A 23304-nucleotide genomic window follows, 5' to 3' on the forward strand; every position below is an offset into this window, starting at 1 on the left:
TATTCTATTCTATTCTATTCTATTTGTCCAGCTACCCAGAGGGCAGGACGAGAAATAATGGTTGGAAACTGATCAAAGAGAGAAGCAACCTGGAATGAAGGAGAAAATTCTGAAACAGGGAGGACAATTAACCAGTGGAACAGAAGTTTCCTTCAGAAATCGTGGGCGCTCCATCACTGGAGGTTTTTAAGAAGAGACTGGGCAGTCACTCGTCTGAGATTGTATAGGTTCTCCTGCTTGGCCAGGGGGGCTGGACTAGAAGATCTCCAAGGTCCCTTCCAGCTCTATTCTATTCTAAATACCCTGTTGAGCCTGCAACCTTGAGTTTCAGGACCCCACCCAAATAGAAGATCAGCCAAAGCTGGCTACGTGGGAGAGCCTAGATCCGGGATGGCGAATCTACGGCCCGCATGCCAGAGGTGGCAGGCAGAGCCTTCTCTGTGGGCACGTGTGCCATCGCCAGCTGCTCTTTTGGTTTCCAGAGTGCCAGCCAGCTGGTCTTCACGGACCGCTGGAAAACGGCCTGAAAAATGGCCAAAGCCAGGCCATTTTTCCAATCTGTTTTTGGTCCTTTTCCAGGCCATTTTGGGGCTGTTTCCAGGCCATTTGGGGGCCAGTTTTTGGCTTGAAAACAGCCCAAAAAATAGCCTGAAAACAGCCCCAAGAAAGTCAGAAAGTGGCCAAAAAAACCAGGCATGCGCACCAGCCAGCTGATCTTTGGGTTTCCGGTGTTCTGGCACATGTATGCACGGATGTTCTGGTTTGGGCACTCGGCGCTGAAAAGATTTGCCATCATTGGCCTGGATGGATGCATGATAGAAGCATGGTATCTTTTCCCTCACTTACCCCACCCCTGCTGCACCCAAAGCCAACTCTTCATCAATGTAGGAAGGTTTCCACCTACCTCATCCACAGAGCCATTTTCCACCCGGAACCGGCCAGCCCTTTGAATGGCTCCATCGGCGTCGCTGGAGATAAGCTGCGCAGCAAAGACAAAATTCATGTCAACGTGACCCGTCTCGTCCAATGTCCAGTTCTTTAGCTACTTCCAGGGGGTGGGATTCAGCTGGTTCGTACCGGTTCGGACGAACCGGTAGTTATGATTCCGGGCGGCTCCGTTTAGACCGCCAGCCTTGGGATCGCGTGGAATCGCTAAGACAGCCCCAATCAGCTGTCTAGCGATTCGGAAAACCTTCCCCTCGGGAGAAGAGGGGAAGGTGAGTTAAGGGGTAGAGGTAGAGCGCCCCAAGAATCTCTGTGACTATTCCAGGGGTTCGGAGGGGAGAGCTCCCTAGGAAACCCCGAAAAACTCCGGATCCAAGGTTTTTCTGCTAGCTAGCAGAACCAATCACTACGTCCACTCCTGGGACCAATATTGGATTATAAATTAATTGCTTATCAAGCGGAGCAGAATCAGGAGGACGAGCGGTGGCAAGTAACAATCCTTAACTTCCAAGATACTTTTTTTTTTTTTTTAAAGACAAGAACGGAAACGCAGCCATTGAAGTAACAGGCTGAAAGTGAAAGTGGAAAGCTTTCTATTGTTTAAAGCACTGTGTTACTAGAGACTGTCGGAGTGGTTTTAAAAATAAAAAGAAACGAACAAGGAAAGACTTTATGATAGTTGTTGAAGATTGAAGAATTTTTAAAGAGTTTTATTGACTTTGATTAAATAAAAATTTAGAGTTGGCAGCTGAACAAATTAAAGCAAGTTCTACTAAATAATATTTACTTTAATTTAATGTTTAGTTTAATTTAATTTTAATTGAATTTTAACTGTATTAATTTATTTATAACTTTTAAATTCTAAGGGTTTTATATCGGTCTATGACCGTTTCAGTTTAAATTGACCTGTTAAATATTTCATTTTAAATGTATTTTAAATTTGGGATTTGTATTGTGTACCTATGTGTTTTAAATAAGGCTGTACACCGCCCTGAGTCCTTCGGGAGAAGGGCGGTCTAGAAATTAAATAAATAAATAAATAAATAAATAAATAAATAAATAAATAAATAAATAAATAAATAAATAAATAAATGGGCTGGTTTTTTTTAAGGAAGCGAGCGAGCAAAGAGCACACACAGAAGGCTGCGCGTGCTTATATTTTCGGTGCTGGGGCGAACCGGTTGTTAAATTATGGGAAGCTCATCTTTGGCTACTTCCCACCAAAAATGTCAATTCACAACAGTCCTGGAGAGATGAGAGGGAAGGTAGATTTCTTCCAAACAGTTTACACCAGTGGTAGTCAACCTGGTCCCTACGTGGGCGTTCCAGCTTTCATGGTGGGCGGTAGGGGTTTTGTCCGATATTGAAGCATTTTCCTTTTTTTTTTAAATTTAATTGACTTTAAAAAAAAAATTCATAGCATTATTTAAAAACATTTTCATTAGGTTTTCATAATTTATGCTTCTATGCATGCAAAGTATACAGTAAATAAAAAGATAGATTTAACGACAGTAAGTTGTTTTACAAAGATTTATTCTGCCAAACTTCGCGAAAGTCCTACATAAAGTATTTGGCAAGTCATTATTATTATATGCTTTAACTTGCTGTAACTCTGCTTTATAAATTTTATAAAGTGAAGTTACTTCCCTACTTTATAAATCACCATTACTGTGGAACCGTAATGGTGATTTAGTAAAACTAGAAAATTTTACTACTAACAGAGATACAAAAGTGGGCAGCAGATATAAAAAGGTTGACTACCCCTGGTTTAAACAGTTTTCCAAAAGGCAACTGGACTTTTCTTGGGGTTTGTTTTTTTTTCCTCTTTGAAAATGTTTTGCTTCTCACCCAAGAAGCTTCTTCAGTTCTGAAGAACTGAGCTGAACTGAAAAAGCTTCTTGGATGAGAAGTGAAACGTTTTCAAAGAAAAAAACCCAAGAAAGCTCCGTTGTTTTTTTTGAGGGGAGGGGCTGCAGGCATGCTCCGTTTATAAATTGTCTGGAAGGATAGAAGGAGGACAGCCCTGGAGACATTATTCATACTTTGCAAGAAATTATCGAGACTTATCCAATCCCTCCAGGAAATCAGGCAATGACATCACTCCGTTAGCCATCCATAAGTGTTAACACCAGGAGAGTGAAAAGATGCCTCATTTCTTTTTTTTGCAGGGTTGCACAAGGCGCCGCGTGCATTTCTAACTGCGCCAGGCGACATTTCTGGGAAGTTCCCATTCCCCGATTTGCTGGCTTCCTTCCTCACTTCTCTCTCCTCCGCTGCTTTTAAAGAAACCCCAGCAGCCAACTCTACAGAATGACTCGCAGAATTATGAAAGGAAATTTTAAAAAAAAAAGAAAAGAAAAGAAAAGAAGGAAGGAAGGAGGGAGGGAGGGAGGGAGGGAGGAAGAAAGGAAGGAGAGAGAGAGAGAAAGGAAGGAAGGAAGGCAGGAAGGAAGGAAGGAAGGAAGGAAGGAAGGAGCAAGGGAGGGAGGAAGAAAAAAGAAGGAGGGAGGGAGGGAGAAAGAAAAAAGAATGAAAAGAAAGAGAAAGAAAAGAAAGAGAAAAGAAGGAAGGAAGAAGGAAGGAGGAAGGAAGGAGGAGGGAGAGAGAAAGAAAGAGAAAGAAAAGAAAAGAAAAGAAAAGAAAAGAAAAGAAAAGAAAAGAAAAGAAAAGAAAAGAAAAGAAGGACGGAAGGAAGGAAGGAAGGAAGGAAGGAAGGAAGGAAGGAAGGAAGGAGGAGGAGAAAGAAAAGAAGGAGGGAGGGAGGGAGAAAGAAAAGAAAAGAAAAGAAAGAGAAAGAAAAGAAAGAGAAAAGAAGGAAGGAAGAAGAAAGAGGGAGGAAGGAAGGAGGAGGGAGAGAGAAAGAAAGAGAAAGAAAAGAAAAGAAAAGAAAAGAAAAGAAAAGAAAAGAAAAGAAAAGAAAAGAAAAGAAGGAAGGAAGGAAGAATGGAAGGAAGGAAGGAAGGAAGGAGGAAGGAGGAGGGAGGAAGAAAGAGGAAGAAAGAAGGAGTAAGGAGGGAGGGAGAAAGAGAAAGAAAGAAAGAAAGAAAGAGAAAAAGAAGGGAGGATGGGAAGAGAGCAAGGAAGGAAAAATAAGGTAAGAGGGGAAGGAAGAAGAAAGGAGAATGAAGAGGGAAGGAAAAAGAAGAGAAGGAAGGAAGGAAGGAAGGAAGGAAGGGGATTATAATGAGAGGGTCTGAGGGAAGTCCTGCCTTGGCACTTGGCCTCCATAGGTGCCCCTGACATAAGTGATGTTGAGCTGGCCACGCCCACCCTAGCCATGCCTACTGCATCCCCCCCCCCAGGTCAAACACAACCCTGATGCAGCCCTCAATGAAATCCTTTTGGACACCCCTGTCCTAGGAAGTCACCTTCGCTTCCGAGAAGGTTGCCAAGAAAACATCTGAGGAGAAAGAATACCGAGCGCTCGCCAAGAATCGACAAGTCAAATTTGGCAGGTTAACCAGAGCACGCTTTGAGTGGCCGGCCAGCTGGCCATAGACCTGTCTCTCTCTTCTCAGTTTTCTCCCCCCCCCCACCATTCCAAGACATCGCTTGGCAGACTTGCGTTCCCACGTTCCTGACGTGCCCATAGGGATTATTCGGGATGAATGTTGGCATTTCGTTTTTAAAACGAGACAGGGAAGTTTGCAATTAAGAAGACGGTAGGACGTTGGGACTGCTTTCGGTCACTTCCGCAGCGCATGGAGGCGATCTTTCGCACTCAGTCGTTCAGTCCCCTAGGTCACTGCACCTCACGGCTGGATTATTGTCATGCGCTCTATGTGGGGCTGCCCTTGAAGAGTGTTCGGAAGCCACAGCTGGGGCAGAGTGAGGCAGCGCTGGTAGTTTAGAGGGCAGGGTGGGGGGTCCCAAGAACGGCCCCTGTAACACCACCATTCTATGAGCTGCATTGGTTACCGGTCTGCTTCCGGGGGTCATTTAAGGTGTTGGTGATCCCCACTGAAGATTGTCATGGCTCAAGTTACTTGAGGGACCGTCTCAGCCCATGAGGACTGGCCTAACATCCCTATAGCAAGATGGGTAGCCAATAAATTTTATAGATAAATGATAGATAGATGATAGATGATAGATAGATAGATAGATAGATAGATAGATAGATAGATAGATAGATAGATAGATTAGGGATGGATGGATGAATGGATGGATGGATGGATGGATGGATGGATAGATAGATACCGGTAGGTAGGTAGGTAGGTAGGTAGGTAGGTAGATATGTACACTGAGAGCGTATGCACCAAGACTAATTCCTTGTGTGTCCAATCACACTTGGCCAATAAAGAATTCTATTCTATTCTATTCTATTCTATTCTATTCTATTCTATTCTATTCTATTCTATTCTATATAGATGGAAGGAGAGAGAGAGAGAGAGAAAGAGAGAGATACTGGTAGGTAGGTAGGTAGGTGGATGGATGGATGGATGGATGGATGGATGGATGGATGGATAGATAGATACCGGTAGGTAGGTAGATAGATAGGTAGGTAGGTAGATATGTACACTGAGAGCGTATGCACCAAGACTAATTCCTTGTGTGTCCAATCACACTTGGCCAATAAAGAATTCTATTCTATTCTATTCTATTCTATTCTATTCTATTCTATTCTATTCTATTCTATTCTATATAGATGGAAGGAGAGAGAGAGAGAGAGAAAGAGAGAGATACTGGTAGGTAGGTAGGTGGATGGATGGATGGATGAAGAGGGAGTTCTACAAACTCACTCCTGCTCTCTGTGAACACACAACCTTGAATGCAGATTGGTATGGCATCCACCCACTTCCCAAAGCTGGCCAAATCCAACTCTACCTCCGATTGCAGTCACAATTTCTGAACCTTTAGGATAGGTTTGACTAGGTATGAAAATATCTAAGTAGCAATTTCATATTTGCCGGTTATTCTCCAAAGCACCAGAAGGCAGGACAAGAAACAACGGATGGAAACTCATCAAGGAGAGAAGCAACCTAGAACTAAAGAGAAATTTCCTGACAGTTAGAACAATTAACCAGTGGGACAACTTGCCTCCAGAAGTTGTGAATGCTCCAACACTGGAAGTTTTTAAGACTGGACAGCCCCTTGCACAAGCTGGGGGTTGGATTAGAAGACCTCCAAGGTCCCTTCCTTTATTCTCTGGTTGATTGACAGGTGGTGCGACTCGGAGCAAAACCACCTTGGGTGGAAGAATGGCTACACCAGAACCCTTGAGCAAAAGAGACCGGATACAATATAATTCTAACTCCCCCTTACGATGTGGAAGCGAGAGGTTGCGCTTTGCCGAGTGAACAACACTTCTTGTGCCAATAACAACACTTTATTCAGCACCTTGGACAGCAATCTTTTCACACCAAGACCCATTACAGCTAATACTCACTTAATGACCACTTGATTAGCGATGTTTGAACTCACAATGGCAACGAAAGAAGTGGTTTACAGCCAGTCCTTGCGCTTAAGACTGACCCAGTGTCCCCACAGGTTCTACATTTAGGCCAAAAACCCAAAATGCACAGGTACCGTATATGTGGTACCTTGCTCAATAGCAGTAATTGTGAGAGGGATCTTGGAGTCCTAGTGGACAACCATTTAGATATGAGCCAGCCGTGTGCAGCGGCTGCCAAAAAAGCCAACACAGTTCTGGGCTGCATCAACAGAGGGATAGAATCAAGATCACGTGAAGTCTTAATACTACTTTATGAGGCCTTGGTAAGGCCACACTTGGAATATTGCATTCAGTTTTGGTTGCCACAATGTAAAAAAGATGCTGAGACTCTAGAAAGAGTGCAGAGAAGAGCCACAAAGATGATTAGGGGACTGGAGGCTAAAACGTATGAAGAACGGTTGCAGGAACTGGGTATGTCTAGTTTAACAAAAAGAAGGACTAGGGGAGACATGATAGCAGTCTTCCAATATCTCAGGGGCTGCCACAAAGAAGAGGGAGTCAAGCTATTCTCCAAAGCACCTGAGGGTAGAACAAGAAGCAATGGGTGGAAACTGATCAAGGAAAGAAGCAACTTAGAACTAAGGAGAAATTTCCTGACAGTGAGAACAATTCACAGTGGTACAACTTGCCTCCAGAAGTTGTGAATGCTCCAACACTGGAAGTCAGGCACGCCCAGCAAGTGCCATCAAGATGGCCACACCCACCCAGTTGGCAACATCCAGCGAGTGGCATCAAGATGGTTACACCCACCCAGTTGGCCACGCCCAGTGCAGTGAGTGGCATCAAGATGGTCACACCCACCCGGTTGGCCACGCCCACCCGATCGGCTACGCCCAGCAAATGGCATCAAGATGGCCACACCCACCCAGTTGGCCACACCTACCTGGTCATCTCCCCACCCCGCCCCAAGGTCAACCACAACCCTGATGTGGCCCTCAATGAAACTGAGTTTGACACCCCAGGCTTACATTGGTTTTTTTTTGGTGGACGGAAAAGAATGCCACGCCATAATCACACCGGTTGTGAAGCGGCCGGTTCCTCACAACGCACACTTTTAAAAAAAATAAAAAAATAAAAGAAATCTATGAAGTCAAGCGAACATCTCTCTGGTGTGGGATTCTACCTTCCCATAACTGCAGCCTGCAGAGGTTTAGGAACCAAACGTTAAAGCTTTCCGACAAATTCGCTTCCGTTCCTGGTGTCTCACCTCCGTCTGCAAAATGCTACGGCAAAAACGAGTGAAGATACCCCGAGGGCGGCGTGGAGTTTCCCCCCAAGCTGGAAAGCAGCGCCCCCCCCTTTCCACTCTTTTAAGAGGCAGCCAGTGGGCTGTGTGGGGTTTTTTTTTAATAATAAAAATAAAAATAGCAATGTACTGTTTGTAGATGGATCCAGAGACAGGTGACTTTTGCCAAATTGCATACATGGACAGGAGGAAATGAGGAAGTTTGCTCAGAATATGCTCGCTCTCTCTCTTTCTCACACATATTCTCTCTCTCTCTCTCTCTCATTCTCTTCTTTTTCTCATACTTTTCTCTCTCTCTCCTTCTCCTTGTCTTTCTCACACACATTCTTTCTGTCTCTCGTTCTCTTCTTTCTCTCTCTCTCATACTTTTTTCTGTCATTCTCTTTCTCTCTCTCATTCTCTTTCTCCCTCATACTTTCTCTCATTCTCTCGCCTCTTTCTCTCTCACATTCTCCCTCTCATTTTTTGTTTTTCTTGCTCATACTCTCTCTTTTTCTCTCTCTCTTTCTCCTCTTTCTTTCATTCTCTCCTTTCTCTCTCTCATACTCTCTCATTTTCTCTCGTTCTCTCTCTTTCTCCTTTCTCTTTCTTTCATTCTCCTTTCTTTCTCTCATACTCTCATTTTCTCTTATTCTCTCTGGTTCTGTCTCTCTCTTTCTCTTTCATTCTCTCTTTCATTCTCTCTCTCATACTCTCTCTCTCTTTTTATCTCATTCTCTCCCTCATATGTTCTCTCATTCTTTCTCTCCTTCTTCTTCTCTTTCTCTCTCACAGTCTCCCTCTCATTCTTTGTTTCTCTTTCTCTCTCGTACTCTCTCTTTTTTTCTTTTTCCTCTCGTTCTCTCTCTCTTTCTCCTTTCTCTTTCTTTCATTCTCTCCTTTCTCTCGCTCATACTCTCTCATTTTCTCTCATTCTCTCTCATTCTGTCTCTCTTTCTTTTTCATTCTCTCTCTCTCTCCCTCCCTCCCTTCCTCCCTCCCTCCCTCTCTCCCCTCCTCTCTCTCACACACACATACTGGCCCCAGGTTTCTCAACCATCCTCAGCAGTGGTGAGATTCAAATAATTTAACAACTGGTTCTCTGCCCTAATGACCAGCTGGGTAGGCGTGGCTCAGTGGTCATGTGACTGTGTGGGCGTGGCCAACTCAACGTCACTCACGTCGATGGGCGCTTCGCCTTAGCTGTTACAATGTACTAAGGGTTAAGCAGAGAGGCAGTTTCTGTAAGCAGGGCAATAAAGAATAGGCTAGAAACACCACCAGAATGTTGCCTTCCTTACAGGATTAGCCCTGTAAAGTAGGAAAAAAACAAAATAAGATTTCTTCTAACAGCTGGTTCTCCGAACTGCTTAGAAAGTTAACAACTGGTTCTCCCAAATAGGTGCGAACTGGCTGAATCCCACCACTGATCCTCAGCCATCCTTCCCTGAACCCCAGAGATGTTAGAAAGTAAATAGATTGTAATGGAATTAGGTCTGCTCTGTCATAACAGTGTATATGTGGATCAGTGTGCCAAGAGACGTCTCTCCTGTGGAGGGGGGGAAAATAAATTTTTAAAAAAACTTCCACATTCAAAGACCATCTAGCATCTGGTTTACATCATCCCTCAAGTCCTGGTCTCAACTGGAAATTGCGTTATTTCAACATTACTGAGCTCCAAGGCAAGCGGAGGTTTTGAGAGCTGCCAGGAAAAGCTGCACGCACAAACAGGGCGAAGCTTGGTTTTACTTCGACGGAGGGGACAAAAGAAGAAATGGGTGGTGTAACTTTGATGAGCTTTTGTTCCCGAGTCTTTTGCTGGGTCCAGAGGAGGATGGCAGGTGGTTAAAAGGACGGCCTTAGAATCTCATTCGAATGACTGCAAGGCAGAAGAAGGGATGAGTGGCAGCAAAGAGAAACACCAGTGCTTCTAGTTCGTTGGAGTAACTAAAGTACAGAGGGATTCATGGAATGGACATGTCCAGCCTGCCATCCTTCAGATAAACAGGCCACTCCTCTGCTGTCTGACTCTAAAATGCTTTTCATGTTTGCTACGGAGCTAGCCAAACAATTCTGGAGGAGGAGGGAGGCGAAAGGAAGGAGGAGGAAGAAGGAAGGAGGACAAGAAGGAGAAGGGGAAGAAGATGGGGGGAAAGAAGAGAAAACGTAATGGTGGAGAGGAAAGAGGAACGAGGAAGGAGGAGAAGGGGAAGGGGAAGGAGAAAAAGAAAAAGAAAAAGAAAAGAAGAAGCAATGGTACAAAGGAAGGAGGACAAGAAGGAGGAGGAGGAGAAGGGGAAAAAAAGAAAAGAAGAAGTAATGTAGAAGGGAAGGGGGACAAGAAGAAGAGAAAGAAGAAGCAATGGTACAAAGGACAAGAAGGAGGGGAAGGAGAAGGAAAAAGAAAAAGAAAAGAAGAAGTAATGGTAGAAGAGAAGGAGGACAAGAAGAAGAGAAAGGAGGAGGAGGAGGAGGAAGGGAAGGAAAAAGAAAAGAACAAGTACTGGTGGAAAGGAAGGAGGAAGGGGGACAAGAAGGGGAAGGAGAGGTAATGGTGGAAAGGAAGAAGGAGGAGGAGGAGGAGGAAGGAAGTGGGAAAAAGAAAAGAAAAGAAGTAATGGTAGAAAGGAAGAAGGACAAGAAGAAGGGAAGGAGAAGGAAAAAGAAAAGAAGGAGAAGTAACGGTGGAAAGGAAGGAGTAAGGAAGACAAGAAGAATGGGGAAGAGAAGGAAAAGAAGGAGAAGGAATGGTGGAAAGGGAGGGAAGAGGAAGAAAGATGAGGAGAAGGACAAGGAGAAGACAGAGTGATGGAGAAAGAGAAGGAGAAGAATACAGGGGGGGAAATAGCCAGCCTTTTTAATGACCGCGTAAGAATTTCAATAGCTTTAATTCTTTTCTCTTTTTTTTTTCTTCTTTTCTTTTTCTGGAAACAGCATTCTTGTTCCCAGCTGGGGTCTATGGCAAAGAAGGAGTGCTATGGATATCTCTTTTTTTTTTAAAAGGAAGAAACCACTTAATAATGCTCTAAATATAGAAGATGATCTTCTCAAAAACACAGGCAGAAGTATGGCTGGCCATTGGGCCCAGCTCGGTTGAACCAGCTCTCCATGACGGGGGCCTTTCAAAGCTCCCAAAATATACCACCACACCAATTGTTATATACTTAGTTTGTTTTTTCTCTTTTTTTTCTTTCTTTCTTTCCTTTCTTCCTTCCTTTTTCTGTCTCCTTCCTTTCTTCCTTCCTCTATCTATCTATCTATCTATCTATCTATCTATCTATCTATCTATCTATCTATCTATCCATCCACCCACCCACCTACCTACCTACCTACCTACCGGTATCTATCTATCTATCTATCTATCTATCTATCTATCTATCTATCTATCTATCTATCAGTTAGCTCTTTCTGTCTATATCTGCCTTTATCATCAGTCCATCCACCTATCCATGTATCCATCCATCCATCCATCCATCCATCCATCCATCTGTATCTATCACCTCTCTCTGTCTATCTATCTGTCTCTCTCTCTCTCTATCAGCTAGCTATTTCTGTCTATCTCTGCCTTTTTCAACCATCCATCCATCCATCCATCCATCCATCCATCACCTCTATATCTATCACCTCTCTGTCTCTGTCTCTGTCTCTATTATCTATCTATCAGCAAGCTATTTCTGTCTATCTCTATCTGCCTTTTCCATCCATCCATCCATCCATCCATCCATCCATCCATCCATCCATCCATCCATCCATCCATCACCTCTGTCTGTCTGTCTGTCTGTCTATATCTATATTGGTTTTCATCACCAATCTCTTTCCACTTATGACTGTATGACTGTAACTTTTTGTTGCTATCACTAAGGGTTAAATTGCAACCTATGACCATCATTTGTGTTGTAAATGTTGTACCTTTGATGAAGGTATTTTTTTTCTTTTTCTTTTCTTTTATGTACACTGAGAGCATATGCACCAAAACAAATTCCTTGTGTGTCCAATCACACTTGGCCAATAAATTCTAAATTCTATTCTATCTATCAGCTAGCTATTTCTGTCTATGCCTTTTTCATCCATCCATCCATCCATGTATCCATGTATCCATCCATCCATCCATCACCTCTGTATCTATCACCTCTCTCTCTCTCTCTATTATCTATCTATCAGTTAGCTATTTCTGTCTATCTCTATCTGCCTTTTTCATCCGTCCATCCATCCATCCATGTATCCATCCATCCATCCATCATCTATCTATCTATCTATCTATCTATCTATCTATCTATCTATCTATCTATCTACCTACCTATCTTCTATCTACGTATCTATCTATCTACGTATCTATCTACGTATCTATCTATCTACCTACCTACCTATTTTCTATCTACGTATCTATCTACGTATCTATCTATCTATCTATCTATCTATCTATCTATCTATCTATCTATCTATCTATCTATCTATCTATCTATCTATCTATCTATCTACGTATCTATCTACGTATCTATCTACATATCTATCTATCTCTCTATCTCTCTCTCTCTCTCTATCTCTCTCTCTATCAATTTATCGATCAATCTATGCTTTATAAGGCGAATGATGTCACTGTCACCTCCCTGCCATCTATCTGCACTGAAGATGTTACCTAGCTTGGTAATGAAACGTTTGGAAACCAACCGACAAGGTCGGACAACGAAACCTCCAGCCTCCACCCTACCCCCCCCCCCCAAGCTCCAGATATTCGCCTCTAATGCACTATTCGCCCCTATTCCTGTGTTTCAGCCTCCGGTCCCCTCATCCTCTTTGTTGCTCTTCTCTGCACTCTTTCTAGAGCCTCCACATCTTTTTTTGTATCGTGGTGACCAGAGCTGGCTGCTGAATTCCAAGTGTGGCCTTACCGAGGTAATATAGAGCTGTATCATTCAGTTCAGAGTGCTATTTATTTCAAGCACTAAGTATTAGTTCCTTCGGAGTAAGCCTTACCCAATTCAGCAGGGCCCAAAATCTCACGGAACATGGAGAGAGGGCGACGTGGGTTTCTAATTTAAATCTATGTATGCCTCCTCGAGCCGAATTTAAAACGACTCCGATAATGTCGGAAGTGCCACATCAGTGAATAAATTAGCTCCTTCCTAAGCCGAAAGGCAATAAAACTAAGAGCTTTTCTCCCCCATCCCCCGACCTCCCCCCCAAAAAGGAAGGAACATCATGTACCAATAACAAAAATAAAATTAAGGAGAGCGATATTGTTCAGAGAAGGGCAAATTTGAAGGTCTAAAAGGGGGAAAAAGGCCTTAAAAAGCCAATGAAACGGCATTTGTGAGGCTTTTCCAAATAAACTTTCTTTAAAAAACCTGCCACACAGAACCGACGAGACGGTGAGTGTGAAAGCGGCAGGTTTTACTGTACGGGTAGTCCTCGACTTATGACTACAATCGAGCCCCAAAGTTTTGCCACCAAGCGTGACACTCTGTATCTCTCTCTCTTTCTCTGTATCTCTCTCTCTGTATCTCTCTCTCTCTCTCTCTCTCTCTCTCTCTCTCTCTCTCTGTATCTCTCTCTCTGCATCTCTCTCTGTATCTCTCTGTATCTCTCTCTGTGTCTATCTGTCTCTTTCTCTCTATGTGTGTATCTCTCTCTCTCTGTATCTCTCTCTCTCTGCATCTCTCTCTCTCTGTATCTCTCTCTCTGTATCTCTCTCTCTCTCTCTCTCTGTATCTCTCTCTCTCTGTATCTCTCTCTCTGTATCTCTCTCTCTGTATCTCTCTCTCTCTCTCTCTGTATCTCTCTCTCTCTGCATCTCTCTCTGCATCTCTCTCTCTCTCTGCATCTCTCTGTATCTCTCTCTGTGTGTACCTCTCTCTCTCTCTCTCTCTCTCTCTCTGTATCTCTCTCTCTCTCTGTATCTCTCTCTCTGTATCTCTCTCTCTCTCTGCATCTCTCTGTATCTCTCTGTATCTCTCTCTCTCTCTGTATATCTCTCTCTCTGCATCTCTCTCTGTATCTCTCTGTATCTCTCTCTCTCTGCATCTCTCTCTGCATCTCTCTGTATCTCTGTATCTCTGTGTATCTCTTTCTCTCTGTGTATCTCTCTCTCTGTATCTCTCTCTCTGTATATCTCTCTCTCTGTATCTCTCTCTGTGTATCTCTCTCTCTATCTCTCTGTGTATCTCTCTGTATATTTCTCTGTGTGTGTGTATATATCTCTCTCTGCCTCTGTGTATCTCTCTCTCTGTATATCTCTCTCTGTCTCTCTCTGTCTCTCTCTCTGTATCTCTGTCTCTTTCTCTCAGTCTGTCCCTCCCCCCCACCTCTCTCTCTCGTTGATCTTTAAGGCTTGCCAAATAAATTCACTCTGCCAAATCAAACAAAAATGGTTTAACACAAGAGCGTTTCCTGCCCCAGCAGCGGAATCAAATCACGTTTTTTTAAAAAAAAAAAATTCATGAAAAGGATGGTCATGTCAAGAAAGCTGTTGAAGGGAGGTGGGGGAGGGGCCCAGAAATGGGACCTTTGGCTCCAGGGATATATCCATGTGGAGGGTGAGGTGGGGGGGGGAGGATGTTTCTTGGAGATCCGGGGGTCGAATGCCCTGGCTAGCTCCTGCCAAGGCAAGATGGATCGTAAATGCAATCCAATTTTAGCTTATTGAATTGGAGATGACATCTTGAAAGGCCCGGCGTTTCAAAAAATAAAAATAAAAATGAACAAATAAATAAATAAATAACCAGAAGCCGTTCTTGGCTATGTTTATCCTTTCTCCCGAGGAGGGGGGGGGATGTTTCTTGGAGATCCGGGGGTCGAATGCCCTGGCTAGCTCCTGCCAAGGCAAGATGGATCGTAAATGCAATCCAATTTTAGCTTATTGAATTGGAGATGACATCTTGAAAGGCCCGGCGTTTCAAAAAATAAAAATAAAAATGAACAAATAAATAAATAAATAACCAGAAGCCGTTCCTGGCCATGTTTATCCTTTCTCCCGAGGGGGGGGGGAGGGGAGGAAGAAAAAAAAAAAAAAACACCGAATGAGCAACAATCTTTTCAAATGTCTGCCTGGCTTCGAAGATGCTCTCCTCTAATGAGGCCGCTTAGATGGGGGGAGATAAAACGGGGACGATAAAGTGGTTATTTTTCTCCCCCCAAACGGCAAGAGGAAAAAATGAATGGGTTTCTCGGCGAACGTTTGCAGAAAAGATCGCCCGCGGGAAGTTAGTTCTGCAAAGGAGATTGATCCAGAAGCAAAATGAATCCTATTTCTCCACTTCTCCCCCCCCCTCGCGCACGCAAAAGGATTATCTTGCTCCGTTGGGCCACGAATGTCCCGCGGCTGTGAAATTTTATGCAGAACGCAAAAACACAGAATGACGGAGCTGGTACAAACCCCACCGCCTTCTAGCACTGATGATGTTACCTAGTTGGGTCATGAAACGTCTGAAAGAAAACAGCCAAGCTCACGAGGCACCAAGGACCCCACGGTCCTCCTCCTCCTTCTCCTCTGCAGTGATTCATTTAACAACCCATGGCAAAAAAAAAACAGTCGTAAAATCAGGCACGACTCAGCAATCACTCAGCTTCGCAACAAAAGGTCCCCTCTCAATTATAGCCATAAGTCAGGGACTACCCAGTTGCCTTGGATAGCTTCCTCTCTAAGACGTACTGCCCCTGAAGCTGGAAGCTCAATGACTCCATTATACCTAGGTTTGCCTCTGTGAATTGAGTTTGCCCATTTTTATGCCAGCTGGACCAGTGGACAGAACTACAGCCAAATGACAATTGTTGGCTCAAAGCATGTCCTCAGAGCTTGCGATAACATCAAGGCAAACATCTTCTCGGTTACTGAAAAGGCCTCAAATGATAGTTTCGAAACTTGGCTGAAAGCAAAACCCTGGTTAAGACAGCTGGGCAAAATTTAAACCAAAAGGAAGCCAAAATTCAGACGCTCTGAATTTGCTCAAATCACACCTTTTGTTGAGATGGGAAAAACTGATTTCTTTCGCTTCTCAGGCTTTCAATATGCATTTGTCTTCTCTCTCTCTCTTTCTCTCTCTCTCTCTTTTGAGTTGTTTTCATTCCATTGTTAGTTCCCCACAAGCAGCTGTTGACGGGAAGGAACAATTTAAATCCAGCGAAGCTACTACGCAGATACTTTGATTATACCATTTGCTGGAGTTTTGTTGTGGTGGTTGTTGTTTTTGTTTCAAACTTGTTGCTTGTATTTCAAAGCTGCGGGATTAAATTTTACTTAAAACTGGCGTTTAAACTTAACTGGGCCAAGTTTTAACTTCCCGGCACAGGTTTATGATGGGATTGGGTAATCTGTTTCATAGACTGAGAGAGGGGAGGGAAGGGAGGGGATGGAAAGAGGGAAGGAGGAAGGAAGGAAGGAAGGAAGGAAGGAAGGAAGGAAGGAAGGAAGGAAGGAAGGAAGGAAGGAAGGAAGGAAGGAAAAAAGGAAGGAAGGAAGGAAGGACAGACAAGGGAAAGAGTAAGGAAGGGAGGGGGAGGGAGGGAAGGAGGGAGGGAAGGAGGGAGGGGAGAGAAAGAGAGAAGGATGAAGGAAGGAAGGAAAAAAAGGAGGGAGGGAAGGAAGGAAAAGAAAAAGGAAGGGAGGGAAGGAAGGAAGGAGAGACAAGGAAAAGAGGAATGAAGGGAAAGGGCGAGGAAGAGACGGAATGAGGGAGGGAGAGGGAGGGAGAAAGGGAGGGAGGGAGAGAAGGAGAAAGAAAGAGAAAGAGAAAAGAAGGAATCTGTGCATGCACATGACTTTCACACGTGCAGGACACGCGTGTGAACGCCATCCGTGCATGCACGTGCTGCATGCATGACCTTGCACACGCATGTACTTGCAAACACGCTTGCATGTACAGGAGAGCTCCAAAAGACCAGCTGGGTCTCCGGAACTGCGCGCAAGTGCACCCGAGGCCCGAATACCAGCTGGGGCACGGCCACCTGTGTAGCTGCAGGTGAGTTGGGCGACAGCCCGCGTGCCTGGAACGATGGCTCTCTGTGTGCCACCTCAGCCATAGCTTCGCCATCGCGGACCTACAAGGTCAATTCCAACTCGGTTATTATTCTGTTATTCAGGCGTTCCGGGAGCTTCATCCCTGGAGGCTTTCAAGAAGAGACTGGACTGCCCTCTGTCAGGAATGGTGTAGGGTCTCCTGCTTGGGCGGGCGGGAGAGGGGGGGGTTGGAGTAGATGACCTACAGGGTCCCTTTCCAGCTCTTGTTATTTCGTTCTAATCTGAAAAGATTGCAAACCAACCAACCTGTCATTGAAGATATTGCATTTGTATAAGATATCTTGTATAAGATTTATTTTATTTTTATTTATTTATTTATTTAATCACATTTTCATACCGCCCTATCTCCCGAGGGACTCAGGGCGGTTTACAGCCTATTAAAAACACAAAAACAGATATAAATACAAGATAAAACACTAATTAAAAAACTTATTAAATAAGTTAAATATTAAATAAGATACTGGATATTGTATTTTAAAAAAAATTGGATTATTGGCGTTTTATTTGCCCTGAGTCTTCGGAGAAGGGCGGTATAAAAATTTGAAAAATAAATAAATAAATGAATAAATAAGATATTAGAAGGAAGGATCGGCAGGGCAATGTGGCGATCAGAATGAGTAAGGTAGACTCTTTCCAGATCATTTAAGGCCACGCATTAACCAAATCACCTCTCGTGCTTATGCTAAGCTAGAGATGGCTCGGTTCTGATTTCCGGAAATATATCACAACCGGCCATGTTTACACAACACACTGAGGTGTGAAACTCCAGTTCTCGAGCCGCAAGGAAAAGCAAGAGAACCCGATGGAAGTCTTTGGAGAGATGCACAGCCGGCCTTTAAAGTTGCTTCCTTTACCCACCAACACATCTCGTTACATGAATGAATGGACTGAATGAACACCACTCGGGAAGTGCACAGCCACGATTTGAGGGCCCTTGTTGTGAGCTTGCCTAATTGTAAGATGGCCAATGGAAAGCCAACCTCAGTGATTGTTGAGTTCTCCGCACACACACCCAGAAGTAAAAGCTGCAAAAGAGAGGAAGAAAAAGAAAAAAGAGGAAGGAGAAGAATCCAGAAAACTCCGGAAGAGGGAAGAAGAAGAGGAAGAGGAAGAGAAAGAGGAGGAGGAAGAGGAAGAGGAGGAGGAGGAGGAGGAGGAGGAGGAGGAGGAGGAGGATGAAGAGGAAGAAGAAGAAGTAAAAGAAGAAGAAGAAGAAGAAGAAGAAGAAGAAGAAGAAGAAGAAGAAGAAGAAGGAGAAGAGGAAGAGGAAGAAGAAGAAGAAGAAGGAGAAGGAGGAGGAGGAAGAGAAGAGGAGGAGAAGGAGAAGGAGAAAAGGAAAGAAGAAAAGAAACAGAGGAGGAGGAAGATAAAGAAGAGGAGGAGAAGGAGAAGGAGGAGGAGGAGGAGGAGGAGAGGAAGAAAAGGAGAAGGAGGAGGAGGAGAAGAAGTAGTAGAAGAAAAGGAAACAGAGGAGGAGGAAGATAAAGAAGATGAGGAGAAGGAGAGATGGAGGAGAGGAAGAGAAATAGAAAGAGGAGGAGGAGAAAAGAAAAAGAAGAAGAGACAGAGGAGGAGGAGGAGAGAAAGAAGAGAAAGAGGAGAAGGAGAAGAAGAAAAAGAAGAGATGGAGCAGGTGGAGAGAAAGAGAAAGAGGAGGAGGAGAAAAAGAAAAAGAAAAAGAAGAAGAGACAGAGGAGGAGGAGGAGGAGGAGGAGAGAAAGAAGAGAAAGGAGGAGGAGGAGGAGAGAAAGAGGAGAAGGAGAAGAAAAAAAGAAGAGACGGAGGAGGTGGAGAGGAAGAGAAAGAGGAGGAGGAGAAGAGACGGAGGAGAGTAAGGTAAAGTAGAGGAGAAGGAGAGACGGAGGAGGTGGAGAGGAAGAGAAAAAGGAGGAGGAGGAGGAGGAGGAGAAGACATTGTACATTCCTCCACAAAAAGCCAGGTTAAAGGAGAAGGAAACGTGATTTCCACGCTATTTCCCCACCGCTTTCTGTCAAATCATCACCTCCAATTAAATCCGATTCGAAGTCCACATGCCAGGACCCAGGAAGAGGTTCTATCCCTTTTAGCCCAGTGCTGCAGGGCTCCATAACCGGAGCGCTTCCTCAAGCCCTGGATGCAACACACATCCTCCAGCCAGAACCCTTTGCAGGTGTTCCCCCCCACACACACCAAATTCAGGGCGGGTGGGGGGGGCCCTCTCCCCTCCAATCTCCCCAGAACCAACTTCTCTCCTCCTCTCCAAAATCAAGAGCAGGAATTTGTTTCCTGCAAGGCAAAAAACAAAACAAAACAAAAAACACAAAAAAGCGGCAGTAATGATGAAGGAAACGCAGTCCCTCAAAAAAAGAAGAGGAATTCGGCAAGGGGAACCGTCGTTCCCAGCCACCACGTTTAATCTTCCTTTTTTCAAACAACCCCTTGTCCTTCCTTAAATACAGATTCTCAATTTCCCCCCCATACTTTTTTTTTTTCAATTGCAACCTTCTTTTTGGACAGATTTGCATTTTTGCATCTTTCTTACTGAAAGCCAAAACAAACAAACAAACGGGAGCCTTCCTTCTCCGGCAGAGAGAAATTGAAATCCCGATGATTTGGAAAGGTAAATCCGAGCCATTCCCCATCTCTTAAGCATTGGAAGAGACCTCTGCATCAAGGCAGGCAGGCAGGCCAGGGGAAAAAAAAAAAACCAATTGCAAGAAGGAGGGAGGATGAGGAAGGGTTCCCCAAAAACACCTTTTGGGGAAGGGGGTCACCCATCCCCCCCCCACCCGGCCCCCTCCCCAAACCTCTGGATTTGAACCGTTTGCAAAATCATCATCATCATCGTAAAGGAGGAGGAGGAGGAGGAGGAGGAGGAGGAAAATCAAAACTTACCAGCTCGACTGAACCGTAATGTTTCCGACTGAATTCTCCTCGTCTACAGCCCAGATCTTCCGAGACGGAACTGGAATAGAATTGCTTCATTAGTAGACATCGCTAACTGGCCCCTCTTAAGTGATTTGGAGACCGCAAAAGAGGAAAGGCGCTGTGGGGGGGTGGTTTTTTTTCTTTTTCTCCTTTCTTTCTCCCCCTTCCTCCCCTGTTTTGAGGGGGGGGTTTTCCTCAGTTCCGCCTTGCAGCAGCCAGCTTCATCATTGGGGTGGGGAGGGGTGGGGAGGAATTTTCCTCTCCTGGACCGGGAGGATGTCTCGAAGCAGCCGCTGCCACCACCACCGCTGGCTGGCTGGCTGGCTTCTCGAATGAAAGGGGAGGTATTGGGGGGGTATGGAGGTGTGGGGGGGTTGAAGGGGAAGCGATGGACACCGAAAAGGGCTCTGATTGGGAAGCGGGAGGGCTACGATTCAATTAAATCTTTAGTCATGGCAGGAGGATGGGGGGAGACAGACAATGACTTGTAATTGCATTTGGCAGCCTCTCTCTCTCTCTTCTTTCTCTCTCTCTCTTCCTTCCCTCTCTGTGTCCGTCTCTCTCTCTCTCTTCCTTTCCTCTCTTCCTTCTCTTCTCTCTCCCTCTGTCTCTCTTCTCTCTCCCTCTCTCTTCCTTCCCCTTCTCTCTTATCTCTCTTCTCCTCTCTGTTCTTTCTGTTCTCTCTCCCTATCTCTCTCCGTCTTCCTCTCTCTTCTGCCTCTCTCTCCTTCCTTCCCTCTTCCTTCTCTTCTCTCTCCTGTTTCTCTCCCTCTCTTCCTTCCTCTCTCTTCCTGTCTTCCTCCTCTCTCTCTCTTCTTCTCTCTCTCTCTCAGCCTGTTTCTCTCCCTCTCTCTCCGTCTTCCTCTCTCTCTCTCTGCCTTTCTCTTCCTTCCTCTCTTCCTTCTCTTCTCTTCTCCCTCCCTGACTCTCTCTCTGTTCTCCTCTCTCTCCCTCTCTTCCTTCCCTCTCTCCTGTCTTCCTCCTCTCTCTTCCGTCTCTCTCTCTTCCTTCTGTCTCTTCCTTCTCCTCTTTCCTCTCTCCACCTGCCTCTCTCTTCCTCTCTCTCAGCCTGTTTCTCTCTTCTGTCTCTCTCTGTTATTTCTGTTCTCTCTCCCTATCTCTCTCCGTCTTCCTCTCTCTTCTGCCTCTCTCTCCTTCCTTCCCTCTCTTCCTTCTCTTCTCTCTCCCTGTCTCTCTCCCTCTCTTCCTTCCCTCTCTCTTTCCCTGTCTTCCTCCCTCTCTCTCTTCCTTCTCCTCTGTCTCTCTCACTGTTCTCTCCCTCTCTCTCCGTCTTCCTCTCTCTCTCTCTGCCTTTCTCTTCCTTCCCTCTCTTCCTTCTCTTCTCTTCTCCCTCCCTGACTCTCTCTCTGTTCTCCCTCTCTCTCCCTCTCTTCCTTCCCTCTCTCCCTGTCTTCCTCCCTCTCTCTTCCCGTCTCTCTCTCTTCCTTCTGTCTCTTCCTTCTCCTCTTTCCCTCTCTCCACCTGCCTCTCTCTTCCCTCTCTCTCTCAGCCTGTTTCTCTCTTCTGTCTCTCTCTGTTCTTTCTGTTCTCTCTCCCTATCTCTCTCCGTCTTCCTCTCTCTGCCTCTCTCCTTCCTTCCCTCTCTTCCTTCTCTTCTCTCTCCTGTCTCTCCCTCTCTTCCTTCCCTCTCTCTTCCTGTCTTCCTCCTCTCTCTCTTCCTTCTCTCTGTCTCTCACTGTTCTCTCCTCTCTCTCCGTCTTCCTCTCTCTCTCTGCCTTTCTCTTCCTTCCCTCTTCCTTCTCTTCTCTTCTCCTCCCTGACTCTCTCTCTGTTCTCCTCTCTCTCTCCTTCCTTCCCTTCTCTCTCTCCTCTCTCTCTGTTCTCCTCTCTCCCTCTCTCCCTGTCTTCCTCCCTCTCTCTTCCCGTCTCTCCCTCTTCCTTCTGTCTCTTCCTTCTCCTCTTTCCCTCTCTCCACCTGCCTCTCTCTTCCCTCTCTCTCTCAGCCTGTTTCTCTCTTCTGTCTCTCTGTTACTTTTGTCTCTCTTGTTTCTTCTCTCTGTTTCTTTCTTCTGTCTCTTCCTTCTCCTCTCTGTCTGTCTCTTGCTCTTCTCTTTCCCTCTCTCTGCCCCCTCTCTCCCTGACTCTTCTCTCTCTCTTTCTCCCTCCCACCCCCATTCTCCTACCAAAAAGGGGAAGAGGACTTTAGATCCTGCAGCATATTTCACCCTCCACGCAAGAGAGTGGAGGTGGGGATGAAGACCAGGCTGAGAAGTTGACCCTGGTCTTCTAAGAAATTAGCCTCTGCAACAACATCTGCAATCTTATTTGGAAAACGGGGCTTAGACTACAAACATTTTTCAGAGCCAAAAAACACCCCCCAGGAAGAGTATTGTTCAATACTCAGTGGAAATACCCTGTGCAAACAAGATGTCTCTCTACGAATAGAAGATAATAGTTGTAGCTCAGGGTGTGAACTATAAACTTGGTGTTCTCCAAGTTTGGTAGTTTCCTTGCAGACGTTTCATGACCCAACTGGGTAACATCATCAGTGCTAGAAGGGAGAGATGCTGGCATAGTGGAAGAGGAAGAGGAGGACTATGGGGTCCTTGGTGATCTCTGAGCTTATTATCTCGCAGATGTTTTATCACCCAACTAGGTAACAACATCATGGCAGAGAGTGTAGAGGGTTGCTCTTGGTTTTTATATAGTTTATATACAGATAAGCAGGGATGCACACCAGACAAACAACAAAGCAGGAAACTTTTTTTTTTAATTTGAATTTATATCCCGCCCTTCTCCGAAGACTCAGGGCGGCTTACATCGTGTTAAGCAATAGTCTTCATCCATTTGTATATTATATACAAAGTCAACTTTTATTGCCCCCCAGCAATCTGGGTCCTCATTTTACCTACCTTATAAAGGATGGAAGGCTGAGTCAACCTTGGGCCTGGTGGGAATTGAACTTGCAGTAATTGCAAGCAGCTGCTGTTAATAACAGACTGCTTAGTCTTTTGAGCCAACAATAACCCAATCAATGAACTACCAAGGAGAAAACCACATCCTCCGTGCCTAAATAGGGAGCAAACTCAGCACTCACTTAGCACTGATGATATTATTTAGTTGGGTAATAAAACATCTGCCAGAAAACAACCAAGCTCAGAAAGCATCCAAGACCTTACAGATTTCTCAACCTTTACTGGGTGGCAATAAAAATTGTAATAACAATTATTAATAGCAGCAGCAAGAGAAGAAGAATTTTGCTCGGCAAAATTATCTGCATTCCGAAAGAAGCTAATGGCTGCCCCTTAGTGACTCACTCATAAAAACAGTTAAGGATCGTTCACTGTCGTACAGAAAGTCCTCGACTTATAACCACAACCGTGCCCCAAATTTCTGCTGCTCAGCAAGACGGTTGCTAAGTCAGCTTCGCCCCATTTTGTAACCTTTCTTGCCACCGTCATTAAAACGAGTCACACGGTTGTTCAGCAAATCCGGCTTCCCCGTTGACTTTGCTGGTCAGAAGGGGTCCCAAAAAGGGGATCGCGTGACCCCGGGACACTGCAAACCGTCATAAATATGAATTAGTGAGTCAGTCCAAATGTCCAAATTTTGATCGCGTGACCCTGGGGAACGCTACAATGGTCATAACGTCGTAAGTCGCTCTTTCCAGTGCTGTAGTAACTACCAACGGTCACTAAACGAACGCTTTGTAAGTTGAGACCTATCTGTGTTGAAAATGGCTCCAAGATCACCGCAGAGGGGGACTGCAGCCAAGAAATTAAAAGACGCTTGCTCCTGGG

At 44.9% G+C, this 23304-nt stretch overlaps 1 protein-coding gene across 5 annotated transcripts in view; it reads right to left on the reverse strand.

The window, feature by feature from the left end:
• The window catches only part of GARNL3 (GTPase activating Rap/RanGAP domain like 3), a 102024-nt gene that overhangs the window by 51711 nt on the left and 27009 nt on the right, over window positions 1-23304 (reverse strand). For all 5 annotated transcript variants that reach the window (XR_009152281.1, XR_009152279.1, XR_009152280.1 and 2 more), the window contains exons 2-3: window positions 19511-19580; window positions 905-979 (exon numbers count right to left, since the gene is read on the reverse strand). Coding sequence is in view for 2 of the 5 variants with exons in the window: in XM_058159071.1 (XP_058015054.1) it covers window positions 905-979; window positions 19511-19580 (145 nt within the window). In the remaining 3 variants the exon portion in view is untranslated. The remainder of the gene's footprint in view (window positions 1-904; window positions 980-19510; window positions 19581-23304) is intronic.

The sequence above is a fragment of the Ahaetulla prasina genome, chromosome 16, assembly GCF_028640845.1.
Source record: "Ahaetulla prasina isolate Xishuangbanna chromosome 16, ASM2864084v1, whole genome shotgun sequence".
In the NCBI taxonomy this organism is placed as follows: Eukaryota; Metazoa; Chordata; class Lepidosauria; order Squamata; family Colubridae; genus Ahaetulla; species Ahaetulla prasina.